General features: G+C 39.9%; 1 protein-coding gene across 1 annotated transcript; it reads right to left on the reverse strand.

Moving 5' to 3' along the window:
• On the reverse strand, positions 1 to 13,955 carry LOC115593202 (calcium-binding mitochondrial carrier protein SCaMC-2-B). Its single transcript, XM_030436648.1, has 9 exons — positions 13,819 to 13,955; positions 12,618 to 12,705; positions 9,372 to 9,483; positions 6,828 to 6,986; positions 6,547 to 6,699; positions 6,354 to 6,461; positions 6,063 to 6,230; positions 5,823 to 5,973; positions 1 to 4,744 (listed from the first exon to the last, which is right to left on the reverse strand). The coding sequence occupies exons 2-9, from the start codon at positions 12,680 to 12,682 to the stop codon at positions 4,560 to 4,562; spliced, it is 1,101 nt and encodes a 366-aa protein (XP_030292508.1). The 5' UTR covers positions 12,683 to 12,705; positions 13,819 to 13,955; the 3' UTR covers positions 1 to 4,559.
• Positions 13,956 to 16,046: the final 2,091 nt, after the last annotated feature.

The raw sequence follows: 16,046 nt of genomic DNA on the forward strand, positions 1-16,046 counted from the left end.
GTCTCAATGTTGATTTCTTTATTACAGTGACACGAGCAACATTTTGTCATGTGGTGCAAACTAAGGCGGGATTTCAGTGGACTAGTTAAATATCAAAAAATCAAAACACTGCTGAACTAGTTTATTGAACAGTTGAGATATACAACAAGCATCAATCTTATTTTCATCATGACATTCTTTCAGTAGATGTTTCCACAAACAAACAACTACAAAACAAGACCTCACATACTCATTCTGGCATCTCAGTCATGTACAGCTAGCATAACAAAATAAAATATATTGAATACATTTTGTAAACTATGCCACCATCAATATACATTGGAGCCTTCGGTTTGTATAGTGTAGTAGTTCCTGTATACTTTAAGTTCTACTGCAGATCTTCCCGTTGGTCAATACAACATACGCTTAGGACTACTTGTAAGACATTGGAGCATGTAACATTCACATGCGGCCACACAGTGACATCATCCTGTGTCACCATTTATGTATATACGATATCAGAGTGAGGCATCAGACACACACTGGTTGAGCCAGAGAGGCCGAGGAGGCAAGAGAGATGAACTGAGACATTTGCGTCTAAGCCTGTGAATGAGGATCAATAGTCGCATGAGCAGATGCACGGCCATCATCTCTTCTCCACCTGCTACAAAGGCACAGCAGACGTGGTGCTGAAGTAAGGCAGCTGACAAAAGCAGCATGGCATTCTGAAAGGTTTTATCAGTAACACACAGATTGGACAGAGTGCTGGTTTGTACAGCAGAGTAGCTGCTCTTTAAAGGGACACACCCTTCCTCTTGTTGCATTAGTTCCCACAACATACTCTGCATATGATGAGATAATGTTCAGAATGTGTCTCTGCTGCCCACAGCATGTTTATTCTTCATGACAGTCAGCTGTGCTTTTGCCTGAGACCCGATTAAATATACAGTAATACGAATACATTCTGCAACAATATGCATGAAATTATTATTATAATTTTTTTTCAAATTCAACTCATTATGCAATATTGTGTCACCTAAATTTCAGAATTTGGTGAAGAAATTGCCAGCGTTCAGAAGTAGCTCCACCAATATAGGGGACAACAGCTGCTGCTCACTATACTCTGGCTGTAGTGACTAGCCACCGTTAGCTATCAGACATGGAGCTCTACCAGACTGGGGTCTTTCACCTCCCATAGGATGAGAAGAAACGGCACGAGGGGACAGGAGAGGCATGAAGCGGCTGAGGACTGAGTGGGAGTTGGGCATCAACAGCAGGTGAAAACATCTCACTCTGTGTACTGAAGATTTATTTTGACTAAACCTGTGGAGAGAGCTCAAACGACTATTGACATTTTCCTCAACAACACCTTTTGTGCACGTATGGCACACATAATATCATTCTGCCACTACAATGACGGTGCTGTTGTCATCGTCCTCTCTCACCTTTGAGCCAATCACATGCCTCCTCCTGCCTCTTAAGCTAGTAAGCTCAACCGCTATGAAATCTAGCCATTTAGCAACAACAATGCTAAAGTTATTCTGACTCAACCAACTAGAGATTTCTGCTGTAAATAAACAAAATACACAGGCAGAGTAACAGATATCTTCTTTTCTTTTAAACTTAGCTCAACAATGCAGTTCATGTTAATCCACCTCACTGGCTAACTAGCTAACTGGGGTTGTGAGCTTGGTTCATCACTCAGCATCAAAATGAAGAGGCCCTGTGAACAACAATGTGAGCGGCTGACATAAGGCGGTCAACTCAAAGTTTCTTCTGACACATTTTGATTCTAAAGATGGGAAGAGTAGAAAGACAGCCATTTTTCCTCTGTGGCTGCTCTATACAATAGCATGTATTCCTATGATTATTTATTAAGTATTGAACACTTTGTGGCTCCACATAATTGAGGCGTTGAAATTCAAACCACATCAGTCGCTCTATCACCCAAAACAAACCTCACTCTCAGTTTTTTTTCACCACAGATGACCCTAAACGCTAGAAGCCAGCTGATTATTATTCACTCAGCACAACCAACAGATCACATACTCACTCATCAATATTTTTTTTGGAAAAATAAATACATAAATACAGTAATAAATAAAAACAGGAATTAAAGCAGAGGACCTTAAAGTGCATTCAATGTTCCACAGACTCCTCCTCTGATAGCGTGTAGGTACATTTACATAAGAGAGGCTCGGCACACAAGGCACTCATGGGAATCTGTGACCATTTGACACAGGCATCAGTCAGGTTGGGAGTGCTGCCTCTGCTCGGATGTCCTGCCATGTCACTTATAGGAGTATTTATTTACAAAGTACAAAGGATGGAGATGTCTAGCCGACAAGCAGGTTAAATGTTCCTTAGAGATCTCTTACCTACTGACAACATTTGACGAAATATTAACAGGAATTTCACCTGTAAAATCCTTGTCAGAAAGTTACTCCTGTGACTAACACAACTACATTTTCACCTGATGACTCATGCTAAACCTGTGCAAAGGGCAACTCAGAAAACTAGGGGTGTGTGTATGATAACTGATATTCTGTACAGGAATTAAGGAGGACTGGAGTTGTATGCCAAAGACGCTCCGATTAAGCTTCTGCGCAGTTTAACTTAACCTCACAACATTATACTATAGTACTGAATGACTGACATCACCAAAGCAAAATAGGTCAATGTGCTGTTTGAAGAGAGTTGTCTTATCATCCTAACACAAGTATAGTGCATCTATCTATTTATTTATCGTATATACATTTGAATCCAATTTAAACTTGTAGATGAAGCCATGTACTCATACCTCTTATGAATATTGAATGTGCCGTGTTGATTTCAGGTGTTGGTAATACAACAGTTTTTGGGCTCTGACAAGAGTTCCTAAATAACACTGTTAAACACAAAGTAAAGTTTAATCACTTGTGTTTTATAAAACCAGGATCAACTGGGTCTAATGATGAAAATATTATTTTCAAGACCAGAGAGTTGCTCTTGTACTTGCTGAAACTACAGTACAATGATTACATGTGTGGCCTACTTCAGCTGACCTGGCTCCGCTGAATTGGACATTTCTACGATTATGACAGGAAGGATAGATAGTGCAAAGGTTCCCAGCGCTCCACAGCGACCTTACTGTGGACATAAACAGCATCTGAAAGCAGGCAAGCTCTTTGGGTTATTTATCCTGATCCCTTATGTCACTGACTACTGCTGCTTATAATTCTTTACCACTATGTTGACAAGCCCCCGCTCGAATTCAGCAATTCTTTTTGCAGTCAGTCAACGTACAACTAAATGCTAAACGACAGACTTACAATTCTGTACAATAAGTCCACTGTCTTCAAATCAAACACCAGCCCCACTGGGCCTGCTCACCTTAAATCGAGATGCTAACATTGCCGAGTTAGTTCACTGAGATTATAACCTTTTTGAATAATGTGCATCTGATTTCTACTACTAATGCTACCATCTGTGGTTTTATCTCTAACGTACAACAAGACGTAAAACACACTGTAGCCACTAGGAGACAGTGGTTTACTGCGTGTGGTCACATTTGCTGTTTAAAGCAACAGACTGAAGCTTCATTTACTTTAAACATAGTAAAAACCATGCAATTCCTAGATCCTTACCAGAAGTGGCTTTATAAACATAAGGGTAGTGCAAGAGGAAAAGGGTGAGTTTAATATCAAGACTCATCTCTTCAGAAGCATGAATGTGTATGGGGAATGTTTACAGGCACAGACCTGAGGGAGATGTTGGAGTGTCAATAATGGAAAGGTTGAACCTCTGGGCAGAGTGAAGGAGGAATGAATGACTATTGGAGATCACCAACATAAAACCACGTGTTTCTCAATCCAAAGCAATGTTGATAGATGTAGAAAAACAAGATCTTAAGCTGCTGAGAGCTGGCTGTAGCTGAATATATTTTCACTAACCTCATTAATTAATGAGGTCTTGTTTGACCAATGATCACCTTGTATCACAGAATAAGGCTGTGGATCCCACCAAGTCAACATAAAGGAGCACATTTGATACCTGGCGAGGTTATATCCACATGGGTTTTGTGCACATTCAGAGTATTTTTAGTGTTCAAGTCTTCCAGTTGGGAGAAAATACTTACTCGTGATATGCCTTAGAAAAGCCCTTCAAGACACAGAGTCTTCCTATGAAGCAGAGCTGCTCCTGCCACATCAGTGTCAGTGCCCAAAACAAGCAGGTACATTTTACTGGTACACCAGTAAATCGCCCAATTAATTCAATGTAAACTTCTGTCTTCTTAAATTAAGATTAGCAGGACTTTAACTACTGCATGATTGCTCAAAGAAAGATTTAGATAAGAGCAACGAACAGGCATCATGTTAATCAAGCTTCCCTAAATGTAAAGTCTTCATAGGCCTCTCTGCTTTCAAGTTCATGATTCACATCTTCTCACATTTATCATTTGAATCCTGGGATTTGATTGGTGATTTAAATATGTAGAATGCCAGCTGCTTCTTCCTTAGACCAAACACAGCCAATCTTCAGGTCAAAAGACAAGCACAGAAACTCTTTGGTTTTCTCTTGATCCCTCTCTGCCTCCCTCTTCACTTTGACTGGACCCCCAGTGTGATCTTTAGATGCTCATAGACCACGTAGCTGATGCTGACAGATGGAATGACCTTCATGAAGTTGGGTGCCAGGCCTCTGTACAGTCCCTTGACCCCCTCGGTCCTAATGATGTGTCTGAACAGGCCCGACATGCTCATCTGAGGGCCTCCCTCCAGGGTAGCTGAAGAAACAGAGGAGGAGAGACTCAGCAAACACTGCAGCAAACACAGAGCTACTTGCTTGTTGCCCCCTGCAGTCTAAACTTATGAACAGGTCCACCGTACATAAACAAACATATAAACATCACAAACCTTGACTATTAAAGTCACAATAAAATCATATCACATTAGAACTCTATTGGTACTTTAGGAGGTGGCTTCTCCCAGCAGTGGGGAGTGAGCGGAGCTGCTGCTCACCACCTTGCGTGTCTTTCGACCTCTGCCATCTGAGTTAATGATGAAGGGAATGTGACCATGGCAACAGGGAAACTACACTTAGGGAAATGATGAAAGAGCTAAGTTTACCATTCGAGTTTGCTAAACTAAACATACACCTTAAACAGACAAACCTAGTTAAACAAAATTGTCTGCAGCAACATCAGCCTTAAGGTTTGATTATGTGGCCAATACACAATATTTATGATATCAGTGAAACTTGTAATATTAATGGTGTTAAACATTCCCATGTTTTACATGATGACGTTATAGTGCTGCAGGTGGCAGCAGCCTCCCACTGCAGTACAGTGTCAGCTACTGGGCAACAGAGGTAATCGACAAATTCAGAAAATATATGTCAGCTCAAAAACACTGAGTTCACCGGGTATTAGCTCAATAATAAACCTGAATCATTTACTCACTCATCAGCTTGTTCAAAAGGGACAGTGCACATGGAAGCAAAGACAGTTTAAGTCAAACATTTTCACATTTCCCAGCTAGTATAACCTACTAGCATGGACTGAATGCTGGCAGAAAATCATTTTGGCAGTTGTTCTGTAGTGTTGTCAGAAAAAAACTGCTGACATATTTTGTGAATGGACCTTTCCTGTAAAAAAGGAGCTTTAAAGTAGTAAAGGAGATTTTTTAATACACCTCCTCATGAACAAGGAGGCATTCATCAGATTAAAACAGGCAATTGAAGACTATTTTGTGCAGTTACATGTTCTGAATCCGACTCGGAAAGCTTGTAAGAGCAAACCTCAATCAATTAATCTACTGAAGTGATTCTGAAACTCTGAAAATATCAAATCTACAGTGACTGACCTTGTCCCTGCATTCGAGTCCTGACCAGGGCCAGTGGGTAGCTGGACAGCTGGCCACATGTGCTGGAGGTGGTGCCACAAGCCAGGAGCACAAACACTCCCGGGTCAGCGCTGTCTGTGGCGAAGCGCTGCAGCCAGGAATTCTTCAGAGTCTGACAGAGGAGAGCAGAGCAAAGCGGTCAGATTGAACTAAAAAGCAATAAACAAAAAAGAATATCATCCCTCGGCAATAACCACACACCTCATACACAGCCAGGTCGATACCAGCGTAGGGTATGATGCCCAGCATGTTGGGGACGTAGCCCTTATAGAAAGCAGCCACACCCTCCTTCTGGAAGATATGTTTGGCACAATGCACGATGCCGGAGTACTGACCCGTCTTCCTCAGGGCTAATCGTGTCTTCAGGACCTGAGAGGACAGGAAGTGATATCAGGCCTCCTGAGAGGTGAGACAAACCTACACTTTGTTTTCTTAAACAAGGTCTTGCTTGATAAAATGGCTTCATTCTGTCTGTGTTCATTGGTCTCTCACCTCCATGGGGTAGATGCTGCTCTGAGCGATGGCTCCAGCCAGAGAGCCTGCCACCAGTCTCTCTGCGATGCCCAACGTCTCCTGGTTGCTTCCAATTAATCGCTTAATCTGTCAGACAGGACATCCTTTTGTTACGCATCAACTTGACATGTGACAGAAATATGTGGCTTATTGGAGCTGTACTGTTGCATACCTGTTCATACGCCATGAACTTAATTGCAGACTCAGGGGCGATTTTGATGACATTGATTCCGTTGCCTCGCCACAGTGACCTCACACCGCCCTCACGGATCATCTGAGTAAAGCCCCCACTGATACGCATGCTGTTGCTCTTGGAGGCGTGAACCTGGGGAGGCCAAGACCAGGACAAACAGTCTGCATATGTTCACACTGAAATCATTAATCCACTTCCCTTTGTGCAGTTTGTCTAGAATGTCACACTCCCTCATCCATCAGCTGAGTATTGTGTTTTACCTGCATGAGGACTTTGAGCCTGTCCAGTGGTGCTGTGCAGGTTCGAGAAACAGCACCAGCTCCTCCTCCAGCTACTAGGTGTCTCCACCACATTCCTGTTTGCTTCTCCTCTGCAGTGAACTCATCTGGCACCATCAAACTCTCCCCAACATCAAAGATCTGAGGAGGAAGCAGAGGGATTAAGTATGTTGACACACCGCCTCAGTAAACTTGTTTTGAATAGACAACTGTATTGACAAGGATTTAAGAAGTCAGGTTTGTGTCATTGTGTATCATTATTGTTATTAAGGATGTCTCGATTAGGTTTTTTTCCAGCCCGATCCCATTCTGAGTTTAATATTTAGTATCTGCTGATACTGAGTCCCGATCCGATACTTAGCCTCAACTAATATTTTCCTGGATGATACAGCTGCATTAAGAAAAAAAAAAGTAGCATCCAAGCTGTTCCTTAATAGGTTTTCTTATTTTGTTGAAACAAAATATATGCTTTCATATGGCTCTTTCTTATTCTGCATATGCTATTACAACATTGGCCTACCACCTTCCTTGCGTTAGCAGGTAAGGTTGTGATGCTGCACAGGTGACAGAGATTTCATCATCTACAGTCCATAATATCATCAAAAGATTCAGAGAATCTGGAGAAATCTCCGCATGTAAGCGGCAAGGCCAAAAACAAACATTGAATGCCTGTGACCTTTGATCCCTCAGGCGGCACTGCATTAATAACCAACATCGTTCTGTCAAGGATATTAGCACATGAGCTTGGGAACACTTCGGAAAATCACTGTCAGTTAACACAGGTCGTTGCTACATCGACAAGTGCAAGTTAAAAATCTACAATGCAAAGTGAAAGCCCTTTATCAACAACATCCAGAAATGTCGCCGGCTTCTCTGGGCCCGAGCTCATCTGAGATGGACTGACGCAAAGTGGAAAAGTGTGCTGTGGTCTGATGAGTCCATATTTCAAACTGTTTTTGGAATTTATGGACATCATGTCCTCTGGGCCAAAGAGGAAAAGGACTATCCAGACTGTTATCAGCACAAAGTTCAAAAGCCAGCATCAGTGATGGTACGGGGGGCGTGTTAGTGCCCATGACTTGGATAACTTGCACATCTGTGAAGGAACCATAAATGCTAAAAGGTACATACAGGTTTTGGAGCAACATATGCTGCCATCCAGGCATCGTCTTTTTCAGGGACGTCACTGCTTAGTTCAGCATGACAACGCCAAGCCACATTCTGCATGTGTTACAACAGCGTGGCTTCATAGTAAAAGAGTGCGGGTGCTAGACTGGCCTGCCTACAGTCCATAGCTTTCTCCAATTGTAAATGTGTGGCGCATTATGAAGTGCAAATATGACAGCGGAGGCCCCGGACTGTTGAGCAACTGAAGTCGTATATCAAGCAAGAATGGGAAAGAATTCCACCTACAACACATCGACAATTAGTGTCCTCAGTTCCCAAATGCTTATTGAGTATAAGTTGAAAAGGATTTGCAAATCATTGTATTCTGTTTTTATTTACATTTTACACAACGTCCCAACTTAATTGGAATTGGGGTTTGTATTTCACACACGGTCAGCATCTCCTGGATTGGCTGTTTTACATGCTCTGCTGTATGAGACCCACTAAACTAGTGCGCATACCAGCACGTTGTAACTCAAAAGTGGAATCAATGTAATGTAATGCCAAGATGGTAGGGCATACCGTGGGTTCAAAAACTCCAGATGACAAAGGAAACCCTGAGGGTCTAGTATCAGAGTTGACGTTGTATCCTTTTGAAGGTTTTGCAAATGATGAAGGCATACTAACTTTCACACATAGCATAACTTGGACATTAAACCTATGGGAGTGTATTGCTGCCACAATGACAAATAATCTCTTTATTACGAGAAACTTTCCTTGCTTTTACCTTTTTACAGTATAACAACTAACATATACAACATATTCCTGTTATTATTATTTTCTCCTTTCTATTAAAGACTTATTATACATTTTTTCTGTCTTTCTTATTGCAGCAACATATATCTTTATGTTATTATTATTATTATTATTATAATTGTTACAAAACTTTTTTTTACAGTACAAAACCATCTCAGTGTAGTAAAGTATGCAGGTTGAATATGCTCCTTTCTAACCCAAATTTTGCCAGTTCTTGCCCTTTGCATTTACTTTGCAACTGTAAGCTTTATCACAGGACCTCTTATTCAAACCTTTCTCCTTCTAGGGGTGGTATATGGGGAAAGTTTTCAGTTGGGTGTTTTCACTTTGATATAACTCCCTCAAGCTAAAAAAAACAGAACAGATAACCTCCAGCATTCATTCTAACCGCATGTACCGTGAGTCAATCATTGTCTTTTATGTTTCTTTGGTAGTGTCATCATTTAACGTAACAATGTGGAAACCATGTTCAACTTCTAAAGTCCCTCTGTCGAAGACATTTTCCCCACAATTACATTTCAGCAGAAAAGATGAGATTTTGACTTCATGTGTGCTCTTCATGTTTGCTGCTCTTGCTGTGGAGTAGAGAGGAAGAGTGTGTACCGTGGAGTGTTTCCAGTGAAGGATGATCTCAGGAATGTTGTCAGCCGGATGCAGGAGGTGGTAATCCCGCCACTCATTCCAGTCGATTGTCATTGTGCCATTTTTATCCATACTGAGGACGTGAAATAAGACAGACTGTTTGAAATGGGACAGATTTAGAGAGTAGAGAGAACAAACTATCTGTTCACATGCTCTGTTACTTCTCAGTGATAATAACGTTTGTTCTTTTGGCTTCCTTTACAAGTACAAGTGCATTCTGTTGTAGCAGGATGCTTTACTTGAGCACTCTGTGCCACAACTGAATCACCATATCATGACAGCATTGCTTTGTGTTACCGATGTGACATTTGTTGGAACTCACTAAAGAAAGCAGCTGGTAGATGAATACGATACACTATGCAGCGGTGATCAGTGCAGCAAGGAGACTATAGAAGCTACTACTTACTACAAGATAGGGGCCCAGATATGACCCCTCCTTATTCTGAGACCAGCCAGAAAGGAGAAGAGACAGACAGACACACAGACAGGAGATTAGAAGAACCAGACAAAGATCACACTGAGCCATAACAAAGTGAGCCAGTTGCTGCTACATAAACAGAACAACTAGACCATGGCTGAGCCCTTTGTAGACATGGAACATGCATTTGTTCTTCTTTGTTGTTCATGGTAGCTCTGTGGATGAGGCTTTGGGTGCATATTAAAACCTTACAGAAGTCCTGACAGCTCGTTCAAGGTTCAAGGACATGGTTCATGAATATGGGCTATCTATATTTCTTTCTTGAGTGTTTTGATAAACCCCTTTTTCACTGGTCAAAAATCCCACTTAAACCCATAAAGATCTGGCTTTTATGTGCAATGTGATCGTCAACTGACTCTTCAGTAGACCCAGGTTTTTATCACCTTTGATCTAAACTTCAGACCCGGACATGCTAAATTCCACTGCGATCCACTGTTTTACAGATGCTTCTTTGATAATGGTTCTATTGTTATTTTCTCTTCTGTTACAACAGATTCCAGCACATTTGTGACGTCAAACGTACAACGCAACGCTTCAGATAAAAGCCTGCGGGAAGTGGGACTGTGGTCAATACACAATTTTTAGCGTTAAAAAACATGTGTAAGTCCAATAAATTGGGTGGAAAAATGGTATACGTTTCTAGAATATAGGACCTTTGTTCCACACAATGAAGGGAAAAATTGCTCAGACATTAGGTAAATCTCCTCACCAATGTAATCAGCACATTCAAGTCAAAAATCTAAATCTAATAATCTGAATCAAGATCAAGAATCAGAATCAAGAAATGTGAAATGGAGGAAAAGTAATTCACATATAGCGGTCAAAAGAAATTTAAAAAATGTAATGAAAAAGCCTTTGTGCACAACTTCCATTCAATCAATAACACACTGAAAATCCCTGACCCTGATTTAGCTTCAAGTTATTTTACCAATGTCTTACGCTCAGTTTTAGATAAGCACGTCCCTTTTATAAAGACAAGGAGAAAATGTAGCACCACTCCGTGGTTCTCTGCTGAGCTTTCTACCTTATTTTAAACCAGAAATAAGGCATGGGCTCTGGCTAGGCACACAAAGGACCCATGTCACTGGCTTGCCTTTAGACGGTTAAGCAACAAGTGCACTAGAATAACCACAACTGGCTATCATATGCACTCCTTTACTAATCCCTTTCATAATCCTAGTAAATTCTGGAAAATAGTTTAATCCTCCAGTAAAAGCGCTGGCCCTTTTTTTTTAACCTGCCTATGTTACAGATGGACAAACTCAGATAACTGATACTTCTCCACTGCTTTTGATAATCATTTGCATCTGGTGCATTTGCTGCATCTGGGTATTTGTTTGACAGACTTTGCTGTCATACTGTTGGTTTGGAAGAACATAGTGAGTTCATTAATACCAATCCTGGAGTAAATCTTGTCTTTAGTCTAACCCCTGTCTCTAGTTGGATGGTGGCTGAGACCTAATGCAATATTGATTCACTATTGTTCAATTTTAAATCTATCCTGTCTTGCCAAAAATACTTGAATCATTCATTAATGACATGAGTTGAAATCATTTTTATTCATGCACTCCATACTATCTCCATTTTAATCTGGTTTCAGACACAAGAATAGCACTATTTCTACCATGCCCCTTGTTATTAATAATATAGTCTCAGCTTTAGACAACAAAAAACAGTGTGCAACTCTTTTTGTCGATGTAAGACCACTTTTTGCTTTGACACAGACTTTCTTTCTTTGGGTTTGATAACGTTTGAGGTTTCAGAATTATTTCTCAGACAAATTACACTGTGTTAAATTAGGAAATGCCAAGTTCTCCTCCACAAGGAGGTTGCACAATGCTCAGTAGTTGGACCAGTCTTATTAATCAATTTCAGAATAATGTTACCGCCTGATTACGCAATTGCAATTTTCATTTTTTTGCTGAAGATACTGTCCTATATGCCAGTGCACATTCTATTAACACTTCACCAATAAATCAACAGCTATCATTTAACTGTATTCAAAAACACATTTGTGACTTGAAACGTGTCCAAAAGTGTGCAAAAACAAAGTGGATGTTGTTTTCCAGTGCAAGAATTATTTTCTATGATAGTGCTGAAATTCATTCTGTGATAACATAATGAATGTGCAATTTTAGAGATATATAAGTATTTAGATTGATGGAAACCTTACTTTTAAAATTGACACCGACATGCTGTTATTTGAACTGAGATTGATGCTCGGCTGTCATTTTAGAAATAAATATTGTTTTCCTTTCCCCTTCATTATTTCTTTGTACTGGATTGGGGAAGTTATACATGGACGGCCCAGTTACTCTGTCAAACCACTAGTTACATTATATAATTCTGTACTGAGTAAGTAAGATGGGATCAATACTTGTTTTCATTTCATCATTAATAGTTTTTAACAACCCTTTTGACATAAAAGTGACTTGGGCACTTATAAAGACTAAAATGTTAAAATGCCACTCCGTTTATGTAAAGAGGTGTTTGTCTGAAAGAGGCTAAAGAAGAGAGTACCACTTTAACATCATTACCAGATGTGGCAAAAACTGGTCCGACTTTAACCTAACTAGTACCTGATGTTGTTTGGAGGATGTATACAATAGCTACTCAGATTCAGATCTCATATGTAAAAATGTGACATATAACAGAACACAAAAGCTGGACACACACACACACACACACACACAGAGGGAGTTAACAGATTTGTTATTGTGGACTGTCACCTTTTGAGAATCTTGTCTGCCTGTTCCTCAGAGATGTTCACTCCCAGGTCACGGAGAGACTGCATGATTTCTTGGGAGTCTATCCGACCTGCACCAAAAGGATAAAGTAGTTATTTACTATGCACAGTTTTGCCTGCCATCGGGCACAAGGTCAGCCAGGAAAAGGAAGGTTAACTGATGATTCATTTTTATTACACACTAAATGATTGAGAAAACCCCATTTTGTCCTGTGTTGTTGTTATTTGTGACTAATGAAAACAACAATAATACCATTTAAACACACTGAGGGGCAAAGGTGTCTGTTGACAATTAAGGTGAAGGTAAAGTTAAGGTGAGCTTCCCTGATGTTTTCATACAGGTCAATTGACTAATCACAGTGAGCAACACTCAGCCTGTAAACAGAGTTGTATAATGTCTTTTGAATCGTTGGAGGATGTCTATCAAATCTTATGAAAAAACAAAATTTCTTGAAATATGGGAACAGTAGTAGTTGGAGTTTTTGGAACTCTAAATCAAGATATCATTGACACTGCTGTTTTTTGAATGCTCCTCTTTTTTTCCATTTCTTCTGAGAACACCAAGTTACAAAAATGCAATACCAAATCACCTTAGAAACCCTTTTTTTTGATACTGTATCAGTCATGTCTAGGGCTGTGTGATATGACCAAAATCTCATATAGGCCACTTTATATCTAGATGTTGTTTTTTTTAAGTCAAATAACAGTGTATTGAAAATTACGGTATTGAAAGGATGTTTATTTTATCTTGAAAGTATGTTTAAAAAAAATGTTTAGGCCTTTGTCAGATTTAAATACCCAAACAACATAAATATGACAGAAGTAGCCCCACTTTAAGATATGAGCTTATGGTTTGGTCTCAGGAGTCTGATTTTCAGTTGCCACGACAAGTCCTTCTCGTGTTAGGATTTACCCTGTTGTGTGTCAAGTTAATTTCCCTCCATGTTAGTTTGTGTTGCCTTCATGCAAATGTCCTGCCTGTATTTGAGCAGCGCACAAATGATGTAAAATATTGCTGCAAAGGGTTTGATTTGTGACAAAACAAAATAAATGATAGAACACAGGAGCGAATGATAGATGACTTCCTATGCTACGCAGTATATATCGTCATATCACACTGCCTCAGTGCTGTCTGTTCTTAATAACCCACCTGGTGGGTCACTAGTTATAATGAGACTCCTTACCATCATTCTTCTTGTCCAGGCTCTTGAAGACCAGCCGGAGTTTCTTCTCGTGGTCTCTGAGATAATGAACAAACTCCTCAAAGTCTAACTGCCCGTCCAGGTCTTTGTCTCCTGCTTTCACTATTTTCTGTAAGGAGAGAGGAAACAGGAGAAACCTTTGAGGGACTTGTGTCCACTGAGAAACAAACACAAGATGGACAGAGAACAGCAGCTCTTAAAAATGTTGCCTTATTTTTGTATTTAAGCAATGGTCACATGTTTGAGTTGGCTGTGTTTACAGTAGCATTATCGGTTTAGAATATTAACTTTAAATCAATGCTGTAATGGAAGACAGCTGTATTGCTTTGTGGACAAAGTGCTATGACAAACAGCAGTAGAGGTCAGAGTGAGGAAGCTTTCATCTCCTACCATCTGTGCTTTGTTGACTCAGCCAGCAGTTAAGACCACTTTACAGCCACCACACATATCAGGTTATCGGACAGTTCACAGCACTTTCTGCCAATACATTTTGCCAAACCTACTGGAAGGATTTCTACTAGGAATCAGAGTTAGCTGGAACATGAATAGACTCGTATCGGCAGGAAATGGCTACCTAAGAGAAGGAACAGCAGGGTGTGCAGGCCAGCCATCAAGTCCAAATGTTTGTCTCTGTCAGGATGCACCCGAGCAATGATTTGCTTTGAGCTGACTTGAGCATGAGAAAAAACAAAACCATGTGCAACACTGGACTCACAAGATGGAGACCAGTCCAGAGGCCAATGTTTGAGGGACTGGGACTGTGTTTTTACAATTCACCCTTTCACTGAAATAAAACTAGCATACCTTGTCAGATTAAAGCACTGTTTTTGCATGTTGTAGTCCTTTACATCTGCTTTTAAAGTTACAATATCATCATGGCATGGTAAAAAAAAATGTGTTTTAGTGCCGTGCTATAAGACTACAGAGCACCATCTTTCCTCTGGCTGTGAAATTCATCAGTTCAACCTCAGGACTCCGCCATATAAAAATGTTTTTTATTTTATCACTTTTCCAACCCATGTAAGCCGTAGTAGTACGGTAAACCGTTGGCAAAAACATCTATCTAACAGACATGCGGACTTGTTCAAAGGGTTTAAAGAGCTGCAGGTTAGTGATAGATAACATAAATATCCCCGGATGGAAGTCAAGCTAATTTTTTTGTGACTTTTTGTGACAACTTTTGCACCATCAGAGTTGCAGGAGGCAGTCAGGGGTAAAAGCTAACTGTTTAACAGTCCGATGTGGTTTCACACATCTCTGTATGCAAACGCAACGTTCACACTGGTAACATGAACTTCACCATAACATGCGCTGGTGTTCACAGGTAAATTATCAATTTTAAGTCAATCAGTACTAGTAACATAATCATAGAATGTACATTTTTGTCAATCATTTATAATATATTGTAATCTCTATTTTTAGAAAATGGTGTGATTAGAGCACAGACCTCCACCAGGTCTGGGTCATTTGTGTTGCACTTTAGTGCACTACTGTAGTTTACAGGCTAATGATCCAGGGTTTGAACTTTATCAACATGAAATGCAAATGCGAATTTCCCCTTTGTGGGACAAATAAAGTATAATCTTATTTTATGAATAGCCAGACTTACAGTTAATGTCATTTATGTTCATTATTCTTATGCTGAATAAAATTGTAGTTAATGTGCTGTTAATTTTTTTCTACTGCAAGCACTGAGCTTTTAATGGAAAACCAGGTTACTTAATCTCTGAGAGCAAACAAGACAAATGAACAAAACAAGAAGACATTTGTCTCCTTGGATACAGAGATGCTTGTAACCACATTGGCAGCTAAGTTAAACAGCTGCATAATCATTTCATTGTTGTTATAACAGGTTTAGTAACTATCAAGCTCAGCAGCTTTTACAAAAATGTACCCTTTTACTTTGACTTTTTAAGCTTAAGTGTTTTAATTAATAAAAAGAAATAAATCATTTTAAGTTCCACATTCTGTCATCTAATATTTTATTCCATTACTTTTGATGATGTTTTAGTTTTCCACCGTGGTATCATTTCAGTATCGGTAATAAGATATTTTAGGCAGGTATCGTACTGAAGTCATAATTTTGGTATCGTGACAACACTAGTAAGCCAAAACTATGATGACTATATAGAAACAGCTAATCGTCTGATTGATGGTCATGTATTTAAAGTATTTAAAGTTTCAAAATGAGTATGAATGATGGACCCTTT

The sequence above is a fragment of the Sparus aurata genome, chromosome 12 (genome assembly GCF_900880675.1).
Source record: "Sparus aurata chromosome 12, fSpaAur1.1, whole genome shotgun sequence".
NCBI classification, from domain to species: domain Eukaryota; kingdom Metazoa; phylum Chordata; class Actinopteri; order Spariformes; family Sparidae; genus Sparus; species Sparus aurata.